This window comes from Solanum verrucosum, unplaced genomic scaffold, assembly GCF_900185275.1.
Source record: "Solanum verrucosum unplaced genomic scaffold, falcon-dt-bn FXZP01000022.1, whole genome shotgun sequence".
Classification (NCBI taxonomy): Eukaryota; Viridiplantae; Streptophyta; class Magnoliopsida; order Solanales; family Solanaceae; genus Solanum; species Solanum verrucosum.
In genome coordinates, this window is record NW_026020086.1 from 4,258,092 (window position 1) to 4,274,820 (window position 16,729).

The window sequence follows — 16,729 nt, forward strand, 5'->3', positions numbered from 1 at the left end:
CAATGAAAAAAATTAGGAGTGAAAGTTCATATAATTAAAAATCTTGACTTTGCCTCTTAGATGAGATGCTAAAGTTAGGGCATACAATAAGATTCATGTTTGTTGGCCAGATTTGGGGTTAGTTAAGTTAGAGGGAAACATGTACAGGATTAATTAGATAGGATAATCTCCATATTATAAGGCATAGTATTACTAAAATAATCATATTGCAGCTTTATGATCTGATCATTGATTAAAATAATTAGATATTAAAGATCTGGACATACAAGATTTGTTTTTTAGAGAGCAACAAGAAGAAATCCAGTATTCTAGGTTGAAATCGAGTCATAATGGTCATCACTCAAAATGTTTTGCACGGATTTCGACGCAATCTTTAATTTTGATTATGCTGCTCATTTAATGAAAATTTGTAGGCCAAGTACTCTTATCCATCACCTAATGATAATTTCTTGCAGCCATAAAGTTAGAGAACTTTGTTTAGTCCGGTATAAGTTTTACCTCTTACGACATAACTTTATGACGGTAACCAGCTTCAGTAGGTTATATGTATCACACATAAAGAAACACTCAAACTTGACCTTAGTTGATAAGTAAGCACTTTAAGAGCGCAAATCCAGACACTTCAACTTGGTCTCAACTCTCAACTAACTAGACAACTCCAACTTTCCCACATTGTGTCTCGTGGACACCCAGCATTGACGTAATATATAAATTTTGAAAAGTGTCTAGATGATCATTTGTAAGTTGGAGTGTCCAACTGACACGGTAAAGACAAGTTGAGATGTCTAAACAAGCATACGCAAAGTCAAAGCGCTTACTTGCAACATCAGTGCACAGAACAGAAACTCAGATGAACAATATTAGTAGAGCCCTATACAATTGAGTAATGGCACAAAAGGCAACCTTCTGATGTAAATGACAATTGGGAAGAACCTGCTGCCAATTCCAACAAAAGAGGACAAAGCCAATGTTCACCTTTTAACTCTAATGGATCTCTTTCTTTTTTTTTCTTTTTTTTTTTTTGGATGAAGTCTGAATAGATAGATCACTCAGTTGATTGATACAAATATCATCCAGGCATAAGAGAGTATGCACAACCAGGTTTATATCCTTTAGCCTGAATGAAACTGCTCGTGATGTGACAAAGTTCTGCAAAAGAGGGTATAGCAGCATTGCAGGTGAAAATGACCAAGGTAATAAAAGTGTTTATTAATAGTACCTATGTTGCTTAGACTCTTCAAAAATGTTGACGGGTGCGAGCCAGATCCTCCATCAATGGTGCATTTTTAGAGGATCTGATAGGGGTGAGGCAACATTTTTGGAGAGTCTGAGTAACATAGGATATTACGGAGTCATCCGACTGTCGTATTTGAGAAGGGCTTGGTTGGCAGTAGAACAATTCAATTTAGTCCCAGGTAAAATCAGAGCATCCAACACAAAGAACCAAAACAATGTAGTCAGCACAATTTAAAACAAAAAATATATTGGCATCACATGAACGAGTGCAAACCAAAAAAAGAAAAGAAGACCTCTATACGCTTCTCATCTTTTCTCCCCCTTCCCTCCCCAAAATGGGGTTACGCTAGAAATTCAAGGGGGGGAAACAACTGCATTTCCAGTTCTTTTTTTCCATAAAAAAAAAAGAGTTGATAAAAATATATGTAGAAACGTGATGTTGTCAAGAAAAGTATTTGCATAAAATATTAAAGGACAGAAGCTCAATTATAGGAGGACAAACTGCTAGGAAAGCATACCTGTATGCACATATTCCCTGAATCCTAACTTGTGATGCTTTGGTGAAAAAGATAAACTAGAAAGTACATGTTGAACAGATCCCTCAGCCTTGATGAACGAGCACATCCTTTATCACATTCCTGGCTTCGCTACACAGCACATCTGAATCATTACCTTTTAAAGGCTTGTGGATGAAAACTTTAACTGATCCTGGATATACTCTACCCTCCAGCCCTGCTGGCATTATCCTGCCTGTTCCACTAATAGTAATTGGAACCACAGGCACTCCGGTTTTGGCAGCAACGCTAAAGGCACCTTTCTGCACCACCAGCAAGAAAAAAAAAGAGAGCTAAACAGAAGACCAGTACACCTTTTACTAGGTTTATTTGCAATAAATTCATGTAATCAATGACCTAAAAAAAAGGATTACCAGAATATGGTACCATGAGTAGATTATGGCCTTACGCTTAACAGCTAAGGCATCGAGGCATTCAAAATTACTTGCAACATTAACTACAGGTCTATACTCGGTTGTATTCAAAGGTTTTATTTGCCCACTATTACTTTTTGCAGTCTACAAGCTGAAATTCCAATACGAACACACCAGATGTTATAGGAAGGGGATAAAGACATATCTGAAGATAATATTTCTATTCTAACAAGAAGCTACCTAGTGAATTGGAAACTTTCTGAAAGCTTATGCTGTTTTCTTCATTTTTAGGGGGTGGAGAGTGGGGGTGAGGTTGGGATGTGGGAGTAGATGGATGAGAGAGAGGGAACATAAGTTGTTTGGACATAGACCTTACCTTGAAAGGGCCTAACTTTCCATCTTTACTCCGAGTACCCTCGGGGAAGAAAAAGACGGATGCCCCCTTCTTGACTAAATCCATGCAACGCTTGAGACATTCCTGAATTCATAAAAGCTAATAAGAAAGTAGAAACATCAAACCTTTCAATAGGATCCAAACCCATTTAAGAAATGATTGAATAGTTGGCATACAATTGAATAACTTAAAAGATTCAGTATAGCTATGAGGATATTTGACATTAATCACATCAAAGAAAAAAATACCAATTGACTTCTGCTGTCCATGCGCCTTAATGGAATCAGACCCATCAGATACATGGCCCATCCAATAATAGGAATTAGGAAAATTGCAGTCTTGCTGATGAACTTGAAGTTCCTCCCAAGAGTAAGTAATGTATATATGTCCAGAAAGCTCTGATGGTTGGACACATATACTGCAGGAGTATCAGGAGAAGGAAGATTCTCCAAGCCCTCAAACTCAACTCTATAAAATGGAGTAATGGTCAAGGTTGCCCATGTCCTGGCAACAAGATGGTGAGCCTTCCTATGGTATCGATCAAATAACAGTACAAAAGGATGTTGCACAAGCATGATCACGAACAAAAAGATGGCAGAGAAAGCACTGACAGAGTAAAAGCATATCGCTCTGACTTTTGACCTCAACTCTAGTTCTGTAAAAGAGAAGATGTATCTCTGTAAAAGCAAGTCCAAGTGAATAAAAGAGATGGTAAAACAATTTTGAAATGCACCTGACAGTGGATAAGCAGCACCAGCTGAGCTGGTATTAGCAAGTTCGGACCTTGCAATAATGTGTCTCAATGATCTATGTTGTCTATAAAAGCTATTATTTCCAAAACCGCTATTATACTTCTTTTGTTGGGGGGAAGAGTGAAGGGAGACACATGATTCCCTACTTGTGCCAAAAGCTGAACTGCCTAGGACGGCGTCTGCAAGAACAAGCAAAATCAATTAAGAGATCATTAGGTGTTCAACCTCCAGCTTGACTGATACAATAGCAAATAAAAACCAGGATAACTATTCAACATCAAATACAAAACATAGAACAAAGAGTATATGGGGAAATCCCAATTGAATAATCCATCTACGAAAATCAGAACTCACTTTGAAAACCAATCAAGACGACAAAAGCAGAGTCAGTTTCTTCCAATGGTCTGAAAATAGAAGCGACCAAGCAAAAGAAAATTGATATCCGGCCGAGGATGTATGTCCAAGACTAGAACCAACTTTACTCTTCTTTTTTCTGATTAATAACCTTCCTTTTTTTCTCAAACCAAACAAGACAAAATTTTAAGGTGGTATTTGTTTCTGTTTTGCGAAAGACTAAGTTTGGATTTCTTTCCAGTTTTTGCAAAAACTATTTTATCTGATGGTTTTTCGCAAAAACAGGCAACCATGTTTGAAAATCTACACACTCAGTCTTTTAAATCTTGCAAAAACGAGTTCTGCAAATCTGAGTTTGGAAACTTCCAAAATAAATTACCTATTTTTGCAAAAACTCCATTACACAAATAAGTTTTGCAAAACCGCAGAGAAAAGATAATTCCAAACCCAATGGCTCTCTCTTTCTTAGCTTATAGAAAAAAAAGGCTCCTCTTTTGTTTCAGGATAACCGAGATATCCCCAAGGGCCATTGGCACAAGGTTTGAAACTTGGCAGGTAATACCTCTACCTTTCTCCACTTAAATGCCAGACTATTACCTACATCATTCACTATGGACTCTTTTCTTCAATAGTATATAAAATTTCCTGCATATGTGGTTGAAGGTTGGCACTGGCAGGACAGTCCAAGCATGTGATGCAAGTACAAAACAGCAAATTCACATCAAAATGCAGATTATTACTGAATCTGGTAGTTCATCCTTTTGGCTTGGCTGATCTCGTTTCTGTAAGATGACTAAGAGATTTCAAATCATTTCTGATCGTCTTCTTTAATTAGCAGGGTCATAAGCTTAACTGGGACCACTCTCCATGAACTACAGAAGTTGGGTCCTTTTCGATGACATAAAATACCAAAAGTAGGAGTGAACAATCTGACTAAGACCCAATTTCAGGCATAGTAGTTCTAGCATTACTAGGGGATGAAACATATATGAACCAAGAAATTCTATTTTGAATCTTCAGAAAGGGACTAGATGCTTTGTCTCGGAGTCACTTAGAATGATTAGAGCATCAACTAGATCAAATGGCCAAAAATAGTTTACACGGTACTTTATCTGTTATGCATTTTTATTTGTTCATGATGTAAAGTTACTCATTGAGATTCATTCTACAGGAAAACAATATTTGACTAAAAAGTACTTACAAAATTTTGTATTTCTCCATTGCCTTAAAGACGAGCAACAGGAGTAGTTTCCATGGCCAGCAGTCAATTGCTGAAATGAATTGCCGATAACAAAGTCAATTAGAGCAGTAGAACGATATTCTCTAGATCATTTATAAAGTTCTACACCTCTCTTGTACTGGCACATACAAATAAAACAGGAGACTGAAGTTACGCACAGAAAAGATTTATCTAGCTTTTGAATGAAAACAAATTGTCAAAGACATTGTCAACTAGTGCAGTCATAGTAAATTTGGTCAATTGATCTATTCTTTCCCCTTTACAGAGTCCTGTGCAGAGGAATCTACCCAGCTTTCTGAAGAAATGGCAGCTATGATATCTTAGGCAGCTTTATCATTACATCAAACAACTTTATCAAGATGTTCTCAAACATGGTAAATGGACTGACAATGGTTGCTGGTAAAAGCGACATTGATGTACCATAAGGCTTATCTTCAACATTTTAAGCTTCAGAAAGGTCTCCAGAAACAACAATGAGAGAGGATACAACAGTTTTGTCTTCTTCTGCAGATGTTGGAAGAGATAGAAATACAGAAGGGGTGGGGAGGGTGCCAGATTTTGCAGAAGATAAAGAGAGTTAAAGGAAGACGGAGAGACTTGAAGAGCCTAATAGCTTGCATTTGTTTTGGAGAAGGCTTTAAGAGAAACAAAATGGATAGTGCACAAAATCCTATTCCTAAACAATACATATTTCTCTTATCCATCAATAATGCCAAATGATTTAGAAATCAAGCTCGGGCATGAAAGCCACTTGAGCAAACAGTTGCCAAAATCTCTGGGCAGCCATAGTAGCAATGCAGCAGTTTAGGTATTTAAGTATTTTACAAATTATAAAATAACATGTTGGCAATTCTGCAGCTTCTGGATTTTACAAGTATAAGATCACATGCTAGCATTCCATAAAGCCTACACAAAATTCCTTTTTATTTTCCTTTCTTTTTCTCCAAGTATGTGAGCTGGAAAGAAGGAAGCCACAGGAAATTAGCTGGATTCAACATGAGTGATGCAGTAAAATAAAATGAGTAGCTAATATCACTGCACTCCCTTTTGTTTCACAAAAATGATGAATATCATTTGCAGAAAATGATTGTAGTCACCATAAACAATATAACATTATAGCCAGGGACAACAACAGTGTGTATGCTAAACTTGGATATGAACACAAAGAAATGACTTTCTCCTGAAAGTCTGAAACCACAATTTCACGCCTACTGGTGACGGTCCTTGAACATATTTTTCCCTCTATTAGAAATTAGCTTTTCTACATTCCTTTTTGTGTTGCCAAGCATCATCCCCTTGTTCATAATTAGATGCATTTCAAACATGTTATTACCTTAAAAAGAAAAGAACTAGAATGACACACTTTTACAAATAAATAAATTCTTCAAGAAGCTAATTTATCTTCAGTGACGCCCTCCCCCCCCTCCCCCCCCCCAACCCTCCATAAATGAATAACCGAGCCTGATTCAAGAGTCCTGAACAGATAGGAGGGGACAGAGACGGAGTCTCCTTCTTGCCTTTCAGCAACACTCTTATTAACAGCAGAAGCCAAGTACCACGATATTGCTGGACATTAGTACATTACACCTTTTCACTATTGTATTGATATAGTGAACACAGTCATACAATTTTTTTCATATACAAGACGTAAATTACACCAGCGAATAAACAACTTTAACATAATATTAAAGAGCATGTGCAGTTGTAGCCTTGTCCTCAAAGCATCTCTACTTCCTTTCCTCCCATGTCATCCCACAACCACAATCTGAATTGCTTCCAAATGTTCCTCAGTCATTTTCTGCAGTTTCAGCCCATCCAGCACCAAAAAAAAACTCCTTGACAGCATTTATATCACTACTGCACCCCAAAAATGTTTAGAAATAGTGATTGTCCAGGACCATTCAGAAATAGATGTTTGCTGTCCTCAACTTACTATGCATCACAACTACATGAACCAGTTTAGTATAAATATAATAGAAGTACATCTCTGCTCTGGCAATCTTGCAAATTAGAACAAAGGGAGCCACATTTGTTTGGGGCTATGTGCTCGAATGGTGTCTCTCTACCTCCACGAGGTAGGGGTAAGGTCTACATACACTCTACCGTCCCAAAGCCCCACTTGTGGGATTTAGAGCCCCACTTGTGGGATTTCACTGGGTATGTTGTTGTATGTGCTCGAATGGTGTAATGAGTTTCTTCAGTTAATCTATGTCCTCTATCTCTTACACCCCTCTCACTATCACTCCCCTCTACACGCAGAAAGCATCTCTCATGCTTCTACATACACAATTCAGCCATTTAATTAACAAGTTCCAGTTCTAAGAATTCTTCAATTACTAACAGTCATATTAAAACTGTATGTACTACACCATGGATCCGATCAATTGGAAAGTTGAATTCAACATGGTCAGAATTAAATGCCTTTATCACATCTTGTCACACATGCAATATTTGTTGTCAACAAAAGCGATATTCCAACCTTATAGCATGTTGACTCCCAATTCTTTCCTTTTTTTTTCTTTTTTGGATTACGAAATTTATAGCAGTCAACTAATAATTGAGGAAAAATAGCTTCTCACAAAGAAGGGCCGTATGTGTATGCTTAACGTACTGATTGCTGATCAGCAAAGAATGCAGCCATGCAGAACAAAATCATAATAGCATCACTTCGCTAGTAAGTGAAGCTTCGTTCAAGAAGGAGAATGAAATTCTAGCTTCCAACAGTTCCAATAGCATCCAAGATAGCGATCATGGATTTGGGAGCTTGCCAACATCCTTCAAGAAATTAAGGAACCTTAAGTTATCAATTCAGGAAGACTTGAAGGGCTATAGTATGCTTAAGGGAGGTGCAAACGGAGAGGACCAAAGTTCTCACTAAGAACAAGAAATAGCGAAGGCACAAACCTACTTTATTTCCATTTTCAAGCTAGAGTAAACTTTAACGCTTCAGCTGATAATAAGTAAAATGACTCTTCTTTGATGTTCTACCAACGGAGTTCCATGTATACTTCGTCAACCACTATTCAACTCCCCATACGTAGGTTCAATTGACTGCTTAAGATTCTAAGCTTTTTCATCAATATAGTACTAGCTATCATCATGACACTTCCTAGACTATGCTCATTTTACTTCCTTTTCACTGTAAACAATTCTTCCATCACAACAATTCCCATCAATATCGAGTATGTTCGTAACCTCTACATTCATCCAGTGCGGGCTTGCCCAAGTGGCTACACTAAGCTGATGGTCCTTGAGGCATTAGGTCCTATGCTTTTGAAGTCTTCTATCCCTATTAGAGATTCATATGCAAGTAGACAATATGAAGATCTTCTAGTACTTTTCATTTTTTGGTTTTTATTTTGCATAACCTGAGAAGAATTTAAACGGGAACCTATTGGTGAGGATCATGTAGCCGACCCAACTTGTTTGCGACTAAGGCGTTATTATTGTTGTATAAATTATTTCCTTCCATGCATAACATTGTTAAAGCATATAATTCATTGATTGAACCTATTTTGAAAGAGTAGCATATATATATTCATTGATTGAACCTATTTTCCTCCAAGTGGACTACTAGTCCCATCGGCTTTCTTCTCTCTCTCACACACAGTCCTTTTCCTGTATTTGGCTTACTTACCGAATACCAATTCAATGTAGAACAGTGAATAATCCAAATCGCCAGCAGCTACGCAGTTCAACATTTCAAACAAATAAAACTGGTATCGGCAACACTAAAGATGTTCGCAACCCTAACGCAATGCTTTCTTCTTATTAATAATTCACTCAAAACAACAGAATTTCAAATACTAACTAAATTCACAAAATTAAAACACAGAACACTGCCAAAAAGTAAGTCATTGCTCTATCAATAAGAGCAAACAAAAACAACACAAAAAATTAGCCGGAATTAGAAAATTACTGGATGCAGAGATGGCGATAGAGACAGCGATAACTTTCCTTCCTTCTTCCCTAAAAAAACAAAATCAAATCACAATGTGGATTAGAAGATGTTTCACATGATTTTACAATGAATTTACGCATCACACGAGCTATTATGAATACGAAAAATCAAACAAACATAGGAAAAACATAAAAATAGAGAGATAATTACAGAAATGGAGCGGAGGTGATTGAAAAAAGTGAAAATTGTTGACTTTTGAGTGATAACAGACTTCCATAGTCTTCGTCGGAATCTTCGTCGGAATCTTCGTCGGAGTCGGAGTTAAACGTCGAGCATCGGAGGAGCTACTGATTGAGAATCGGAAAATGAGCGGCGGGTGTTATAGAGAGGAGAACACCTCGGGGATAGTGATTTTGGACATAGCGTTGGCGTTTGTGATTATGCAATTGGATTAGTATACTCTAATTCCTGTCTCGTTCTAAAATAAGTGTCACCTCGATAAAAATCGTATTCATTAAAAAGTTATTAATAAATATAATAATTTATTAAATTATTTTTATGTGATAAAAAATGAAATTTACTAAGTAGGCGTTTGGCCATGCGATATCATATCACGATATGGTGTCGTGAGATGAAATCAGCGTTTGGACATGCGATTTTACGCTGATTTCATCTCATGATTCCATATCATGAGAGGTGATATCATATTCTCCAAAAACCATGATATGGAATCACCATGTGATTTCATATCATGATTTGAGATATTTTAATACAATAATTGATCCATGAGTTTATATTTTGTTAAAACAACCCCACATTTATATCTACTAACCATTTGTTTCATATGTAAATAAAATTTCTAATCACATCATTACTTTTTAAAATTTATTATTCTCACCAATATAAAATTTATTATCACTTTAAATTTGGTGAATATAAATGATAAAGTAGAAATTCATTTGGTGAATATAAATGAGAACAAAGGGAGTAATACTTTTTTGATTTTTCATAATAAAAAAAAACGTCTTAATCTTATGACTAAGCATAATATTGATAAAGACAATTTTCATTGGCGGTGCCGCACTTTCTTAATCTTAGTATTTGCAAAATGTTCGTTCACATGACTGAAGGATATCAAGTCCAATTGATTGAGGACTTAGAAAAATTTGATCAATTAGTTATTAATATTTAGTCAAGTGGACTAGTTATAATTTTTTTGATTTAATTTTATTAGAAGTTTTTTTGACTCAAACTAGTGGTAACTTTTTAAAATTTCGTTATTCAATAATATTTAACTATTGATTTTTCTTGTAAATAGTTAGAAGTTAGTGATGTTTGTTAATTTTTATCTTAGTGCATTTAACTTCTAAGTTAATATTTACTCACTAATGTATGTTTTTTTTCTACTTTATAGGTTATTTGTAAGAGTAGTTGAGAGATATGAACATATCAAGTACAATTATGTTCAATTTTTTTTAATTAAATTAAAGTTAGATGAAACAATTATTTAACTGAAGAACAAATAACTTTGTAATAATTTATTGTGCGATTTTATAATTTTTGTTTATTTGATAAGATTGAATAAACAATTGGGGCTATTTTAATAGTTTTACAACTTATGGACTTTTATGTTTATGAGAAAATATACAACACAAAAATTTCATATCGCATGTCCAAACAAACCTTCAATTTCATCTCATGATTCCATATCATGATACCATATCACATGGCCAAACGGGCCCTAAGAGATAGAATCAAAATATATAGCTCTTTCTTTTTATTTATGAGCCATTATTTGATTTGGTACATTATTTAAAAAGAATAAACATTTAAATTTGTAATTTAAAATAATTTTTAAATATTTATGTTGTTGTAAGTCATTTTATTAAGGATTAAATAAGAATTTTGAAGTTAATTTTTAATTATAATAAAATTACTTTCTTTTGAAAATGAACTAAAAAATAGGGGTGTCACGTAAAATGAAACATTTTTATTTTGAATAACTGAGGTGACACTTATCTTATGCTAACAATTGTACAACCACCAAAGACTAGAGTAGGATTCTTCATATTTATGTGCGTCTTCAAGTCATTTTTAACATGATAAATATAGTAAATTGAGTCTCATTCATAATCATGTCGATATAATTTTTAATATCTTTATGGTTATTCCAACAAATTATTAGTTTGATATGGATTGTCAAGCTTATCTAGCTTTTAAATATTTTTAACATTGTGTCATATTGCGTTTTGGACTAAGCCCACATATATCCCCAAAAGGTCATTCTTATGTGTAGCTTTTAAGTTGTTTCAAATAAACTTTATCTCTTATAAGTTAAGTTTCTTGCTTTTTTTAGTATGTTCTTTTATTTAAAAAAAATATATATATTTATATTTGGTTATTCTGTAATATTTCATATAACTTGTTTAACACAAAATGATTCAAAAAAACATTTTGATACATTATATTATACGCATTTTAAATTTAAAATCATAAAATTCAACAAAAATGCTTTAACCAAACTTTTTGCCAACACCATTCTTTTTGCTATCTCTACCATTTTTTAGCACTTAAATTAAAGAAAATCAAAATTGTAAGTCAAATTCTAATGGTAAATATCATTTATTTTTTAGTATATACTACATACACTATTATAAATCGTGACATATGCACGATACACCAAGCAATTATATATTGCCTTGTATTTTAAAGAGAGAAAAAAAAAACACATGCACGTGACTAACCAAAAGAAATTTGTAACATAAAAGTAAAAACAATTGAATACGTAACACCAATTACGTATCAACGAACCTAATTTAAGTATATTGATAATGTAAAAATTTATGATTACACTATTAGTGTATATAATTAGTTACGAGGACGAGTGTGTTCTGGATTAGAAGTTCCTGTGACGACTCTAGCAACATCCATGGCACTTGCCTCGGGCTTTTTCTTGGAATACAAGGTCAAATACGCGATCGACATTACTATGGCAAGGCCGCCAACGACAGCTTTAGCCGGGCAAAAAGGCATCTTACGTGTTTGGTTGAGCACTTCTGTGTTCATGTTAGCTGGTGAAGGCAATTTTGGTGACGTTTGGTTTCCTGTGGTCGCGGCTGTCGCGGCCATGGAAACTTGTTGCCCCATTGACGGTGGTGGTGCCGCCATACCGGGCGCCCTAATGGAGGTGTGTGGCTGCCCTGATGGTGGCGCCGCCCTTACTCCGGCAGACTTCATGTTTTTTTGTCCAACCATATTTTTTGTTTTGAGTAAGTTTTTTAAATTTTTTTTTTTTTTTATTGTTGAAATTAAAAGTGATTTTTTTAGTGACTTTTGGATGTGTTTTTTTAGCAGTATAAATAGTGGAAATGTGAAAAATTTGACAAATGTTTAATGGATTGGATTTGTTCGGTTGAATTCTTTGTGAGAGCATTAAAATAGGATTTGTTGAAGACTTTTGGCTTAACCTTTTTCATAGTACTCTAAGTGGTTTTCAATAAAGAAAGACTCCTCAAAAATAGAAAGAAAATGAGAGGCCAACTAAAATATAATGTAACAAAAAATATATATTGTATAGTTATGAAAGTTGTATACTTATTAATTAGTCCTATAGTTATTGTAAAAACTAACTTCATTAATTAGTTATTGCTATAAAAATTAAAGTTGTGTTTGGAGTTTAGACATTGAGAAATTTTGTTTTGAAAAACTAGTTCTAGTTGTGAGAGAGACAAATACATACGAATCCACATGAATATATAGTGTATCTGGGACAAATTACATTTAATTTTGATCATATATATTTGAACATTTATATATGTATCTGAGAACCAAACTCTAGCACGAATAATAATTTCAACAATTCACGGAAAGACACGTAATTAGACCCTAAACTAGAGGCCCATTAATCCATTGGACACTATAATTTCAAGCCCATTAAAAGGCGAGAACGTTATCCAGTAATACTAGTCTGTACTCTTCTTCTTCTTCTTCGCGGAGTTTCAAAGCTCCACAAAATTTTTGGCTTCAATTTGAGCTTTGCCTATTCCGATGAAATATTCATCCAAGTGATTTAAGGTGAAATCCAAAACTTCCCGTAATGCAATTTCAATTTTAGTTTTTTTCATTTTTGTTGTATTTTACTTTGGTTTAGCACCATTTTTTGGAGCTATAATTTAATTGGGATATGAATATTTTTGGGCTGATTTTGAGGCATTTGGATAAATTTAGCTCGTGGGGTTTTGTTATCTTGATTGAAATTCAGTTTAACATGAAAAAAAAATAATCTTGAAGAGGGAAAGTTCATTTTGTGTATTAAAATGTATAGATTTCTGTTGTTCCCTTTTCCTACCTGTGCTGTCACCATCTACTTAACTAGGTGTGTTCTAATATATAGATGGTGATTGTTGGATGTGAAACTCGCAAAAAAAGTGTTAGTTCAGGTGTGATTTTGACCATTATCTCTATTTTTATAATTAGTGCTCTCTATCTGCTACGGTGCTACCTATTGCATGGTTTGTTATGGGGTTATGAGTTATCTATAATTGAGTAGTTTACTATTTTAATTTGCCTTGATGAGTTGTTGAAGCTTGTATTCTGCTTTAAGGGGGAGCATTATGACTTAGCTCATGTGTGTTTAGGGGGCTAGATTTTATTTCATTTAGTCTCTCCCTTTTACAAATTAATTTGTGGCTAGCTCGAGTTGGTTCAAGTTTAGTTCAGACAAATTTTGAGGATTTGCATTGGTAATCGTAAGCTATGCTAGGATTAAAAGTTAGACGTGAATGTTAATATGTTATAGTACATACAAAATAGTGTGTTTGCAAAGACAACATCAAGACTTATGTATACTTCTATAGTTATCCAAGTCAAGTTAAATGTATGAACGGAAATGGTATGACACAAACGCAAAACATGTTATTTCCAAAAGCAAGTGTGATTTGTCTCTATGCCTGCACCTAACAAGAATTAGATGTGAGCCTAACTAGCTTTCTGGTTGCAGAATGGATTGTGGCTGTCTGCACTCTCAACTCACTACCACAGTTTCGGTGCATAGCAAAGGGAGAAGTCAACCGCCTAAATTTAGAATTTTGAGATGCAAACCCCAGCTGAATTTAAGTTCACTTGATTCTTTGAAGGTTTGCCAATGCTAACTTGCATTATATTGCTTAGTAATAAACTATTATTTCACATTATTACCACTGAATAGATAGTGAGGATTCATGTAACTGACCTCAACTAGCTTGGGATTGAGGCGGAGTTGGGATTAAAGAACTGTTTGTTTTTCTAGTGGCAATGTTTTAATTTGGAATTTTATTGTAATGTTATGTCCCGGAAAACAGTGTGAGTACATTGTTTTGTCTGAAAGACTTATCAGCCCCGTACATCATTTTTGTTTTAAAAAAAATGATTCTTATCCTAGCACATACATTGAAGTGGCTAATTTTCTAATTCCAGGCGCCCCAACCTACTCTGAAGGGGAGGGGGCAATAGAAAGGTCCTTCCAAGATCTAGGGTGAGTAGGTGTAATAAAATAGAATGTAACAACTTTCTTGTATACAACAAAACAAAATGAGGTTGTAATGTAATGGAGGTGATTAGGCTGTAGTTAAGCTCTGTATTGATGTTAAATTCATCATATTTGAGAGATTACCACGTTGTCCTTATCTATAAATTGTTGCCTAGTTCACTATGATAACATACTATATTATCCCATTATATTTTAGATTGAAGTATCTTTTTTTTAACTGTTTAGGTAAATATTTGCCACCATGATATCAGCTTTGTTTGTGAAATCACTGAAATGTATCTATTAGTGCTTGTGAAGTGTTTGTAATTCTCATATCTTATGCTTTTGGTTCAAGATTATTCGAGATAGATACTAAAGTTTGTTCGAGATAGAAACAATTTTCTTTTTTTACATCAGAACAGACATTGTACTAGCTCCTTATGTTCATAGTTTTGTGGTTTGGAAGTCATGAGTCAACCGTAATAGGTACAGTGTGGTGATCAAAAGATAACTTTGGCTATGATCCGTAAATGATGTATAGTGCTTTAGCTATTATGTGTGTTCCTATCCTGCTTTAGCTGTCATGTAACTCTAGCGGGTGATATTGATAATCGTTCCCTCACTTGGATCTTTTTTCCTTTTCTTTCATATAACTGGCCTGTTGGTGAACCATTGGTTTATGTCAAATCATGAGTCTTTTCTTCTGCAATGAGAGGGTGAAAGGATTTGTTTATGAGTTGATATACTCTATCCTTCTCTTATTTTTGAAATAAAACTCGTGTCTGAACCTGTTTGCAGCAAACTTGCAGTGGGGTGGTACTTGAATTGAAGCTTAGAAGGCCATCAGAGAAGTTATGTCCTGTCCAAACTGCTGGTATTAGATGTGATCATCCACAAAATGCAGATTTGCCTCGTTACTATTCAAGAAAAGAGAAGAAGCCCTTCCCAATACCTATTGTGGAGCTACGGAGAGCTGCCAGGGATAGAATGAAAAATCGACTACCTAAAAGACGTGTGCCTCCACCTAAGATCGGATTAGTTATCAAAAGTCTAGTTCCTGCTGCGTACAATGTGTTCAACTCACGAATGACAGTGATTAACAATCTTAAGCGGCTCTTGAAAGTAGTAACTGTTAATGGCTGCAAGTAATTCTCTTCCTGATCTTGACTTATTAGTAAATGATTAGTGTTTCAAAAGGCACTACGCTTCAATGCAATTCTTTCCAGTGCCTTAAGCTTTATAATAGCAAACTACTAATCATCATTCTTAAATCTGTATGTAATGCTTCCAGAAGTTCTAGCTCATATTCAATGATAATTCAAAGAAGCGTGATTTTTACTTGTATGAGAAAGTTTACTGCTCAGTTATGACTGCTTCAAAATCTTTACTCTTTTGACGTTACATGTGCCAATTTTGCAGGTGGTGTAATGAAATCCATGTGGGACCTGTTGGGCATCCGTTCAAGTCATGTAGAGGATCACAAGCTTCGCAACGTAAAGGACATCACGAGTGGGGAAAGGCAGTTCTTGAAGACATAATAGTGCCACTTGAATCCTACCATCTATACGATCGCCTAGGGAAACGTATTACACATGAGGAGAGATTTTCTATCCCTCGAATCCCTGCAATAGTGGAGCTTTGTATCCAAGCAGGCGTTGATTTACCTGAATATCCTACAAAAAGGAGAAGAAAGCCAATCATATGGACCGGAAAAAAAGAATTTGTTGATGCAGATGAAAGCGAATTGCCTGATCCCGAACCAGAATCTCCAAAACCTCCAATTCTAGCCGAGATACCCGATCCAGAGGTAGAACCACCATCAAGCACTGAAGAAACGATATTACTAGCTGAAGAAACACTCGTAGCGTGGGAAAAAATGAGGGCCGGAGCCAATAAGCTGATAAAGATGTATCCAGTAAGAGTTTGTGGATACTGTCCAGAAGTTCATGTTGGTCCAAGTGGACACAAAGCACAAAACTGTGGAGCTCACAAGCACCAACAACGAAACGGGCAACATGGTTGGCAGACAGCAGTGCTAGACGACTTAATACCACCAAGATACGTGTGGCATGTACCCGATGTAACTCAACCGTTGCAACGAGAGCTTCGGAGCTTCTATGGACAAGCTCCTGCAGTGGTAGAAATATGTGTACAGGCTGGTGCTGAAGTCCCTGAGCAATATAAGCCAACTATGAGGTTTGATGTGGGGATTCCTAACAGTATCAAAGAAGCAGAAATGGTTGTTTGATTGATAGTGGTTGGAATGTATAAGAGCAATGATGTAATGTATTTATCCTAAAGATTGAAAACCAACTATATGAAGGAAAATAGCAAGTTCCAAATTTTGTCTCGATAGGACATGTATTTCTATTACTCTGAAATTCATAAATATAGTAGTTAAAGGTAGGGTTACCATTA

General features: G+C 35.3%; 2 protein-coding genes across 2 annotated transcripts; one reads left to right on the forward strand and one right to left on the reverse strand.

Moving 5' to 3' along the window:
- Positions 1 to 1,758: 1,758 nt before the first annotated feature.
- Positions 1,759 to 9,104, reverse strand: LOC125824321 (1-acyl-sn-glycerol-3-phosphate acyltransferase BAT2, chloroplastic). Its single transcript, XM_049503670.1, has 7 exons — positions 9,016 to 9,104; positions 8,824 to 8,873; positions 4,866 to 4,935; positions 3,292 to 3,489; positions 2,807 to 3,213; positions 2,541 to 2,642; positions 1,759 to 2,053 (listed from the first exon to the last, which is right to left on the reverse strand). Exons 1-7 carry the CDS (start codon positions 9,080 to 9,082, stop codon positions 1,838 to 1,840), a joined length of 1,110 nt encoding a protein of 369 aa, XP_049359627.1. The 5' UTR covers positions 9,083 to 9,104; the 3' UTR covers positions 1,759 to 1,837.
- Positions 9,105 to 12,748: 3,644 nt separating this feature from the next.
- Positions 12,749 to 16,717, forward strand: LOC125824310 (APO protein 2, chloroplastic). The gene is made up of 4 exons (XM_049503660.1): positions 12,749 to 12,879; positions 13,805 to 13,940; positions 15,110 to 15,456; positions 15,731 to 16,717. Exons 2-4 carry the CDS (start codon positions 13,806 to 13,808, stop codon positions 16,557 to 16,559), a joined length of 1,311 nt encoding a protein of 436 aa, XP_049359617.1. The 5' UTR covers positions 12,749 to 12,879; position 13,805; the 3' UTR covers positions 16,560 to 16,717.
- Positions 16,718 to 16,729: the final 12 nt, after the last annotated feature.